Source organism: Thermobia domestica, chromosome 6 (genome assembly GCF_964235325.1).
Source record: "Thermobia domestica chromosome 6, izTheDome1.hap1.1, whole genome shotgun sequence".
In the NCBI taxonomy this organism is placed as follows: domain Eukaryota; kingdom Metazoa; phylum Arthropoda; class Insecta; order Zygentoma; family Lepismatidae; genus Thermobia; species Thermobia domestica.
Window position 1 is genome coordinate 22,078,263 of NC_137459.1, and position 11,775 is coordinate 22,090,037.

Consider the following 11,775-nt stretch of genomic DNA (forward strand, 5'->3'; position numbering starts at 1 on the left):
TAGTGGTTACGTCTCCAGAGTTCTCTGAACAGCGATATTTATTTTATGATAACCTGGTATGAAAAAAAAAATGAAATTATACCTCATCTGAGTATAGTATCGATCAGTATCGATCTTCGAAAAACTTACAGATAAGAACGAAACGGAAAAAAATACAACAAGCAATTATAACTGCTATGTCAATTATCGCCAACTAAAATGTAAATTTTACGCTGTGATAACGCAAACTAGTACTCAATAAGGTCCTTGATGTGTTAATACTATTCATAATAACAACATTTTTATTCTCTCTCTCTTTTGAAATGAAATGAAATGAAATCTTTCAGTTTTAAGTCCCACGGTTATGCCGGCTAAGCTAAAGGAGACGGTGATGATGAGTAATGAATGAAATAGTGGAATGAAGAAAGTGGGAGGAAACGAGAGAATCCTGAGAAAATCCACGAGCACGGTGTTTGTCCACCACAAAGTCCAAATGGCGCGAGCTGGGATCGAACTAGGGACCCCAAGCAGCGGATGTGAACGCTCTACCACTGTGCCACCGCGCTCCCTCTCTTTTTTTTTTTTGGGGGGGGGGTCAAAACTTGTTACTGAATGCGAGCTTCTAAATTTTTCAGTCTCTGTTCTATAGTTTCTATTAAGACCGCATCCTGTCGCTTTTGTTTCACCCGAAAGGCTAGCCTTTCGTCACCATTCGTACACCATTGTATCGTGTTCAATATGTGTATAGCTTAAATAGTTTTCGTCTGCTGAGGGTGGCGGGAAAGTGATTGTTACCGCCCCATTCTCCTAATTCCATGAGAGAAGCGGAAGGCTAGCGGCCGATAGCCTTTAATGCGTTTCTGCAGAAGCTTCGCTTCAATTCGCTTCATGTTTAAACAGCGTATTGCAAAATAAATCCATTTTAATAAAATTAATTGTATTAATGTCCAAAAGTAACATTTCAGGCTGATGTATAAATAAATGGATAAGCTAAGCCTTATAGCCTTAATGGACACTACGTCTCTGAAAGTATTACAACTTAAAAGTCTTATGGTGGTTTGGATTCTACTTTAAACTGCAGGTTCACGTTTGATATAGCCTCAGTATTTAAACTTAACAAATTTAACAAGCAACAACAAGAATATTATAGCCTCGAGTACTGCATATGATACTTTTTCAGCTAGCAGGGTCTTCTATGGTACGGTAGTGAGCATGTTCTATCAATAGTCTTGTAGCAAATTACGTCTAATTTGATAGCTTCTATTTAAACGTATATTAAGAACTATCTACCACTAGTCATGAACAACAGAAAATAAAAAAAAATCTATAGAATTTATAGTTTTAATGAGTTGGCAACAGTTGTCTTGTTAAGTTAGCAAAACGTTCTTCGAATCCCGTAAATTGTAAGAAATGGCATGAAACAAACAGACGCTCTATTGCCATTTTTTTAAAAAAGAGACTTATTTATGTTTCAATGGCTGTCTTAATATCCGAAAATTTTTACACTGTAACAGATTTTTCCAACTAGAGTCTTTTGGAATTTTAAGTATATTATTACAGAAATTGTGGACAATTATTCAAGTTGTTATAAATTTCAAAATTTAGATTTTTTGGTTTGATTTTTATTGTAATATGGAGCTATTCTAGTACAAAATGTGAACGAGAATTTTGACGTACTTTTGCGCGTAACATAATTTAATCAGTCTTATCAAAAGGAGAATTATGGTTGTAAAATAGTGTTGGCTTGTAAAGAATTTTATCATTGAGTGACACGAAACGCAATGAAATGGAGTATTTGAGTTTAACATCCCACAATTACGTTATTTAGGCTCAGGGAGACGATGATTAAAGCAAGTGCATGATGATGGAAGAATTGGAGAAATGAGAAAATGGGAGAACCTCCAGAAAACCCACGAGAACGATGTTGTGTACCACAAACTAACCTGGCCGGGGATCGAAACGGGGATCCCAAGCACCAAAGATAAACGCTGTAACAATGAAATGTTTTAACCTTGAGTAATAGCCTTAAGCTTATGCAACCAAACCATATCTGCTGGAAGGTGGGTTGCAGCATTTTATGTAGAAAATATGAACTTGAACACGGAAACGACTGCTTTACAATTTTGCAGACTTAACAAATACTGCTTTACTTTTGTAATGGGAGTAAAGAATTTAAGTATTAACTTCGATATTTGAAATGTAGGCACTTCATCCATCTAGCGTCAAATGAAGAAAATAATTCTTGGAGGAAGGTCATTTTCAATGATCGATGATCTGTTTGTAAACGAATAAATGTGTTTATTAACCAGCGTATTGGACATTTTTCTTCCATTCGATTTTTGCGTGTGTCTCGAGCTCTCCTTTCTGTCGTTAGCATGGCGTGACGCAAACAGTTGTTGTTTCCCTTGGAGTCCCGCTCCAACTGGGAAGACGAACACTCTCCACAATATGACATGTTATTTACTTTTTACATTTTACAAAAAAAAAAAAAAAAAAAAAAAAAGGCTGAAGGACTGTCAAGGGACAAGAGTAAACCCACTTTTATATTAATCGCAGTTCTTTACGTCATTTTTATTTGATTAAATTTCTAAAATTGCATTAATATTTATACTAATTTTGTCTAAAGCCCCCTCGTAGCTATATGGTGAACGTAACGTGTTTTCGGTGACGGAGTTCTGGGTTTGCTTCCTGATGGGAGCTAATGTGGCTCAGATATTATGTTAAACTGTAGGTCCACGTCTCATATAGCGTCAGTTCTGTAAAAGGCTCTAAATTCCACTTCATCCATCCAACAAAATAAGTTTCTTTTCTTTCTTTCTTTTTAAATTTTACGTCGCACGTTTATACCGACTAGGCAAAAAGGGGCGGTAATGATGATAAATGAATGAAATGGTGGAATGAAGAAAGCGGAAGGAAGCATGATAACCTCAAGAGAATCCACGGACAGAGTATTTGTTACTCGCACAAACTTCACTTGGCGCGATCTGGAATCAAACCAAGGACGCCATGCATCAGAGGTGAACATTTTACCGCCGAGTCACCACAGCCCACACCAAATAAGTTTGTCTAGAAGGATCCGTAGTTGAGTATCCTATTGGAAATCAAAAGAACTTCTGTCTATTTAATTCAGAAACTTAATTTGTACTTAAATTATTATGAACATTCCCAATAGTAACAACAGTTTGATGTATTATGTAAGTATGCTGCAAAAATTAAAACATTCCATCTATTGGTTCCAAGTAATTTGTATGAAGGACTTTATTTTATTATTAGTATAAGGTCAAATACTGCCTTACATTGAAGATACATCAATTGACGTGTGCAAATGTATAATAAGGACATATTTGCCCAGTTCTTGTTTGATTGATTGACTTGTATTTTTTTTATTTCTTTGCAACGAGACTATGTAAAACTAGATCTACAGTCTAAATTGATTCGTATTTACATCCTTTGTCTCGAACGAGGTTAATTAGGATAAGTTTAAAGTAGGAACGAAACTACTATAGTACTTTCGATTCTCTTCTGGAGGGAGTCGAACTCAGGACCTCGTTCACTAAAGGAACCCACATTTGCCACTAGTCCAGCAAAGAGGCTTAAATTCATCTGTTATATACGTATTATGTGTGATCTTAATTGGGGACACGGTGGTTCAGTGGGTGAGCGGTTACCTTTGTGTGCTTGGGGTCCCTGGTTCAATCTCCGACCAAGTAAATTTGTGGTGGACAACTTCGTGTCCGTGAGGTTTTCCCGGGACGCCAACTATCTACTTGGCTTCATCAAACACCATTAGGGTAGTATTTTTTTTCCTCAGCGAGTAATTAGATTAAATCGAATTTAAATCTATAAAGAGCAAAAATTGCACAGTCCGCAGCAAAACACCTGCAACATGAGCATGTAAGTTTATTGTGAAACTACGCCTAACGGCACAGGGAATCAACATAACGTGTAAATGGCACGAATCAAGACAGAAGAAACCTCAGGGTCCTCCCCTGCATACTTATTTTGGAGCAAAAGACTTCGTCGTTTCACAATAAACTTACACGCCCATGTTGCAGATTTTTTGCTGTGGACTGTACAATGGAAAATCTACTACAGTTAGTATAAGCAGTTTTGAAAAATTACCTTTATAACAATGCTCATCAAAATTAAAAGACACTGATTCCATTCTGCCATGTAATGTTGTTGAACTGAGAACAGTAATTTTAATCACAATTATATCTACATGGAGCGAAATATTATTTAGGTCGGAGTAAAATAATAGTGCTTCCTTTACAACTTAAAATTTTGTGAACGTGCATTTAAACAAATGAGATTGACCATCTGGCGTATGCGGAAGTAAAACATCACGAGATGAGTAACACATGGTATTACGTTTCATGCTGCAAATTCTTACTTTTGACAATGATAGATTCACGTATTACGAATACGGAAGTGCTGTATAAAAATGCGGTTGCTATGTTTCGTTCCTCAGTGCTTCCCTATGCATTAGAGATAAGGACAATTAGTAAGTATATCATTGAAGCACTCACTTCACAGAAGGCGGGGAGATGAATTCTAAACAGAAGAAACTAACCTACTTATATCTTGAAAAATGAGAATGTTCATCGTAGCCGAAACAGATGTGCACACCATTGTATCTCAATTTGCGCTTATAAAATACGTCAAGGTAGAATCAAAGTTATTAATTGCAACTTCGGTTAGTTTATTTGTGATATGGCGCGTTCGGAGCAGAATGAAATCAAGTCTCTTCTGACCAAATCATGTCCAGATATTGTAAATAAATAACTCTTACAATGTAAGAAAAACAGTGTTAACTTTGGCAGGTACTTAAGCGTACTGTACAAACTTTATATCTTTTTTTTTATACAATGGGATTTGATTTCGTTGAACTAGCGGGTCCAAAAGTGTCATCTGAAGGGCGTTGTTTGGCTGTTAGGTAAGTATTGTAGGCTTTAAATAAGGAGTTTTTCATCAAATCAGAATATAAGAGTTTTTAATCAAATGAAAATATAGGAGTTTTCATCAAATCAGAATATAGGAGTTTTTCAGCGAATGAGAATATAGGAGTTTTTTTTATCAAATGAGAATATAGGAATTTTTCATCAAGTCAGAATATAGGAGGTGTCTATCAAATCAGAATATAGGAGTTTTTCATCAAATCAGAATATATGTTTTTCATCAAATCAGAATATAGGAGTTTTCCATGAAATCAGAATATAGGAGTTTTTTCATCAAATCAGAATATAGGAGTTATTCTTCGAATGAGAATATAGGAGTTTTTCATCAAATCAGAATATAGGAGTTTTTCATACAGGCCTATAAAAAGTTACTTCCTTCTGTGCTACGAATGATCCATATTAGAGGAAAAAAAGGGAACAGAGTGGTGAGCTTATTTTCCCTTTTTCTGAAAATACGATAGAAAATATTACTATTGTGAAAATACCACTAATCATAATAGGGAAGGAAGGAAACGGAATGCTTTTGATTCATTGAATTCACATCAAAATCTATTTCTTCCTATGTGTTATCGGATTTGTTTTGATATTTTCCAACGAAAGGACGGCCTGTCATTGTAAAAGACTTTTTATATACTTACGCAAAATTTTGAAAGTCTTTGGTGCAAGTTAACTCTTTGGTTCAAGCGGTCCCGAGTTCGATTCCCGGAGGTTCAGGCCAGGCATCTTGAGTGAGATTTTCCTCATTCACACTAGGTAAATACCGGGATGGTGCCTCACATATGGGTCCCAGGTCGCTTCCTTACCTTTCCTTGGATAGTGTGGTTGCTGAAGGACGTCATCCCTCATACGTCACGGGCTAACATGGTCATAGGTGACGAAAAAGCCCAGACGTCTAATGTCTAATCCCTACTAAGCTTAACACTAGAAATAACTGCGAGTAGGAGAGCCAAGATTAATTGAGGAGTTTGATACAATAAAGGCGTATGTCTGAAACATGCAATTTGTGTAATACGATGTTGAAAATTTAAGTAGTGTCTTTTTCTTACATAAAACAATGTAATATGCAGCATTTTATTCCGATATTGAATTGAGATTGTACCAGGAGACTAAACAAGCATGGCAAAAGCCACAAATGCGTTTGATGCAAAAAGGGCGTAAACTCGCTTATGCCCTTATTACATAAAACTTCTCAATTTTTTTCTTTTTAAAACATAAGTTAATGCTATTTGCCGTGTAACGTGGGTTCCTGTCACCACGGCGTGGCGCGTCCTCGGGTTGCGGATCGAGGAGAAGGCCTCTAGATATAGAGGTTAGCTGCGAATATACTGAATAAGCAGTCGCGGACAGCCGACTAGGAGTGGTCCTCCAGCTTGGGGGTTTGGGTAGGGCTAACAACCTCATCCTGTAAAAAAAAGCACTTGTTCAGAAATATTCACAAAAGCCTCGGACAAGGACTGATAACTTGGCACGACCTCAGCAAAAGAAAATGGACATGAGATTTGGAACATGGAATATTAGGAGTCTTTATAGGGCAGGCGCGTTAAAATCCGTAACGAGTGAGTTAGAGAAATACAGGATGGACGTAGTAGGAGTTCAGGAAGTTAGGTGGGAAGGAAATGGATCTGAGAATTCCGGAAATTTTACGTTCTTTTACGGGGAAGGAAACAAAAATCACCAGTTAGGAACAGGGTTTTTTGTTCATAAACGTATATTACCAGCAATTAAACGGTTTGAATTTGTCACTGACAGACTTTCTTTTATTACTCTTAAGGCATGGTGGTGTGATATTATTGTTTTAAATGTACATGCCCCAACTGAAGATAAGGATGACGATATAAAAGGCAGATTTTACGAAGAAGTGGAACGGATATTTGACAAACTCCCGCGATACCATATGAAAATTCTATTAGGGGATTTCAATGCGAAGGTAGGACGAGAGGATATTTTCAAACCGATTATAGGGAACGAAAGTCTGCATAAGGAAAGTAATGACAACGGTGTTAGACTCGTAAATTTTGCAACATCCAAAAACCTAATCGTGAAGAGTACAAAATTCCCACATCGCGACGTTCATAAATACATTTGGACATCACCAGACGGGAAAACACATAATCAAATTGATCACGTTTTAGTAGATAGAAGAAGGCAATCTAGCATAATTGATGTCCGGTCGTTTAGAGGGGCTGATTGTGACACCGACAACTACCTGGTAGCAGCGATAATACGAGAGAGGTTATCGTTGAATAAAGGCAATATTCATTGTCCGAAAACGGAGAGATTCAATTTAAAGAAATTAGAAGAGAGCCAGGTAAGAGAGAAATACCAGATTGAAGTTTCGAATAGATTCTCAGCTTTAGAAGATTCGGAGTGCACTAATGTTGAGGATACCTGGATTGAAATTAGAGATAGCATTAAAATTTCAGCAAAAGAAAAATTGGGACACGCGGAAATACGTAGGAACAAACCATGGTTCGACCAAGAATGCATTAAACTAGTAGAGAAGAGAAAACAGGCAAAATTACGCTGGCAACAAAATCCGAATTAAATAACTACACAAAATTTCGCAGATATCAGGCGGGAAACTTTCAAAACTTTTAGAACGAAGAAACGCGATTTTCTGAAAGCTAAAATTAAGGAACTTGAAGATAATAGTAAAAATAAAAACACCCGGGACATGTATAAGGGAATCAAGGATTGAATCAGTCCTTAGTCCCCACGATTATGTCTGTTAGGCTAAGGGAGACGATGATTAAAGCAAGTGAATGATGATGAAAGAATATGTGGAATGAGAAAGTGGGAGGAAACGGCAGTACCCCGAGAATGCCTACGGACACGATGTTATTCACCACAAACTTACTTGGCCATGGATGGAATCAGGAACCCCACGCACCAGAGGTAAGCGCTCTACCACTGGACCCCCATGCCCTCTTATATGAATTTTGAGCATCATGGTTTGTCGGTTTGTCGTCGGTAGTTTAGAAATTCACTTAATGAAATATCCAACTCAAATTGACATTTTGACTGTGACTCGAACGAATTGATGCCTTGCTTTGCTACCAGACCAACCTCATAAATCTCTCATCAGTATTGACATTTTGAACAAATAAGTCTTGGGATCTTCATCAGAAATCATACCTTTTAATCACACGATATTCAAAACAAAAAAGATATTAAAATGAAACAAACAATGATTAATTGGAGTGAACCCTGGTAATATAGACACTGCAACACTGATAAAGTGAAAGAAAGATTATCCCTCTGAGCGAAATTAACCCACACGATCATTGTATCTTCCCTGATGGTCTAGTACATAGCGTGTGAGTCTTCGATGTATGTGGTGCTTGAACTATGATAGTGTTATTAACTCTTTCAAAATAGTATTGTACGTGCAATGACTATAATATCTCTAGCAAGATATTTTGAAAGTAAACAAAGTTGTTTAAGTACATTTTTTCTGTATCTTGAAAGAAAATAACAGAAAATTACACTGAAATAAATATGTCTATCTATTATGAATGATCAAGGAGAGAAAATGGTAATATGAAGCCTACTCTTTCAGATGTTTGTACTGTTATTGAAAGCAGCATATTACTTATATTCTATGTAATATAAGATACACTAGTTTGTTCTGTCGATAACAATATAAATGCCAAGTCAACGAGAAGGTATATTGGGTAAAGTTTCGGGAACCGGAAACAACATTATTATTGTATTAAGAGAAAAAAATATTTAGAATCAGAAGAGTCATTTTGGGCTACACGCAATGGAATTGTCTTTCTCAAGAGTTTGAGATAGGTATACACTTTAATTAGTATTGTAATAATATATTAGTGAAATTAAATTTATATTGGAGAGTCGGCCCCCTTCCCAAGCAAAACCTGAAATTACATTAGTATTTAGCATATCATGATATGAGTGTTATAACTTCAGCCATGATTGTCAACCAGAGAAATTAGAATTAAAAGCAAAAACTCTTATAACACTAGTATTTTATCTTAAATTACAATTTATGTATTTGCAAATAATCTAATTTTAGTAATTCTAAGTTATATCATTGATTCTCCAAAGTAGCTTAACTTCGAACATACGATACCACTAAAACATTTATCGTATCTTTCTATATTGACAAAATACTTAAAGTGAAATACATACATTACATACAAAACAATACATATACAAAACTACATAATATTTAATTAATAACAAGCTGCAAGAATATAATAATAATAAATATATTCTGCAAATGTATGCCATAGAACATACAAAAGAAATAAAAACAAACAAAGACAAAGGAAGCCACCAAAGAAATTGATTTTGGCTTGATGTACCTGGCTACTACTGGAACCAATAAAAACATTATTTCTACAAATGACAAAAGAGGAAGAAGAGACTTACCAATTCCGAAGGCGATCGTTTGAATCTCCTTGGACTGAAACTCGAAGAGAGGGACTCCCCGGCAGGGGATTCGTCTTTTTTCCTAAGCGATGACATGGTTCTTGTCATTGGAAGACAGAAAAATGTTGACTTTACTTTCTCAAAACCGAAAACTTATTAGAACTTAAGTTTCAGCGTGTTTCGTCCGGAGTTGTCGTTGCTAGGCAACCAGAAGGCCACCCTGTAATTGGGGAAAGCTTTGGCCGCAGCAACACGCGGACGAGTACTGAAGCCAAGCTTTGGCCTAAACCACTTGTTGTGGAATCGATTGACAAAATGTTCACAGCCAATCGATGATATGAACGAATCAACTCGGCGCTAGCATGTGCGCAACTACCACACAAGAAATTTACCTATAGATTTTAAGAGGAAAAACAAAGACAACGGAAAAATCAATTCCTGTCAACTTTTTCTTAGTATTGCGTAACAAAAAATAATCAGAAGCAAAGAAGAAAAAAGAAGATATTTTAGAACGATTCTAATCTTGTACGAAAGTAATCCGTGAAAGTGTTGACAGGTTTTTTGTTGATTATTTTAACGTAATTTGTTCTCTGTCTGCTGAGTGATAATACGTTCGCTTTAAGAATTCTTCGAACTGTCTAAAAATAGGCACTTGGTTTCTTTATTGAATATTACTGCTCTTTTTGGAATAAAACTGTTTGACGTTTCTTATTAACAGGCCATCATTGGTGTTGCAATATTCGTTTACATTTAATATTTAAAGAAGACTCACTTCCGGTGCACGAAATTCCTTATATATACCATAACGGTAAGCGTCTCTTCCGGTGAAATTCAATTATTAAGTAAAATGAGTTGTGATCGAACCACAGGAGAGTATGTAGGTAGTTTAATTTCAGAAATGTAACTGTGGATTGTAGGGGAATCTTGCCTGATATGTCATTGCATTGAATTGCATAGGAATGTTAAAGCTTCTTTCCCAGTTTTACTGGAAAGTTAGAAAATGTGACATACCACTATTTCGAACGAGCCGCATGGAACATTATGCTAAATGTTGAAGCATCAATTCGAAAGAAATGTTGAAAACACACTAAGAAAATCCCAAACATATCGAAAAATACCACAAAATACCATTCGTTCAATGTAAATAAATCTTCCGCCCTGTGGTGGTAGTGTTAGGTTTGTCGTTATAAGAAGCTGGGCGAATATTAATTAATATGAGCAAATGTAAATTCATAATTACACTTTGTCATACATGTGAAACCTCAAATGATAATTCTCTTCTTCTACTTCTCTTTCAGCTCTTGATTCGAATTTGTCACACCTATTTTGAACCATAAAGAAGAAAAGTACATACAATAGTGCTCACTACCCTACCAAAAGCGCTAGTTTCTTTCTACGAGAACAGGGATTTAAAAAAAGAGAAACGCACTAGACCGATCAAAGAGTTGATTGTAAGAATTTCCTGTTACGTTTAAGCAGCAAACAGAACATTAAGTACCGTAGACAAAGGAAGGAATCAACGTTAGTTTGTGAAACCTTCTAAAATCATACCATTTAATAAAAGGTAATGAAAATAATAACTGTAACATTAACCCCTTCTTCAATTTTTTTAGTATTAACTTCTTTATTTCAACATCAAGTCTATATGACAAAGGATCGTATAGATGATTCAGTTATTTCTGAAAGGAAGCTAGGGACCATAATTTATAATCGATATACGAGGGTAAGGCAAACATTATTCGCAATGTAGCTATAACTTTCCTTGCATTATTCATACCGATCTCTGTCCTCGTTTATTTTATTGTTATGCTGTTGTGGTCATTCTATGAAACTTTGATCCGAATTCCTCCATTTGTCTTCCTTTCGTTGCAGATAGATCATGTCCGCTCTGTTAGAGGTTTGCATCAAAGAGGAACAACGAGTAGTTATCCGGTTTTTGTGGTCGGAAGGGTATCAGGAACCATGACTAATTTCCAGACGATGTGCCACTTCATCAATAGTCACTCGTCTGTCTAACAACCATGTCACGTGCACGCTCAATGTTGTCATTATTTGTGGCCGTAGATGGCGAAGGCTCCTTCTGCTTGCGTAACACTTGTGCGACCATTTCTGAAAATTTCAATCCATTCGTAGACACTCCGTTGCGGCAAGACACTGTTCACGTATTGTGCCAAAAGTCTTTCATGGATTGAAGCCCCCGATACACCTTCCGACCACAAAAATTGGATCACTGCTTGTTGTTTCTCTTTGGTGCAAACTTCTAATGGAGCGGCCATGATCCATCTGCAACAAAAGGAAAACCAATGGACAAATTAGGATCAAACTTTCATACCATGACCATAATAGATTATCAAGAAAATAAACGAGGATAGATCAGCATGAATAATGTAAGAAACGTTATAGCTACTGTGCGAATAATCTTTGACACGCTTTTGCATGTACG

At 36.3% G+C, this 11,775-nt stretch overlaps 1 protein-coding gene across 2 annotated transcripts in view; it reads right to left on the reverse strand.

Moving 5' to 3' along the window:
* The window catches only part of LOC145687880 (spermatogenesis-associated protein 1-like), a 239,458-nt gene extending 229,880 nt beyond the window's left edge, over positions 1–9,578 (reverse strand). For both annotated transcript variants that reach the window (XM_081761394.1, XM_081761395.1), the window contains exon 1: positions 9,333–9,578. In XM_081761394.1, the coding sequence (XP_081617520.1) occupies positions 9,333–9,440 (108 nt within the window). In that variant the 5' untranslated portion in view covers positions 9,441–9,578. The remainder of the gene's footprint in view (positions 1–9,332) is intronic.
* Positions 9,579–11,775: the final 2,197 nt, after the last annotated feature.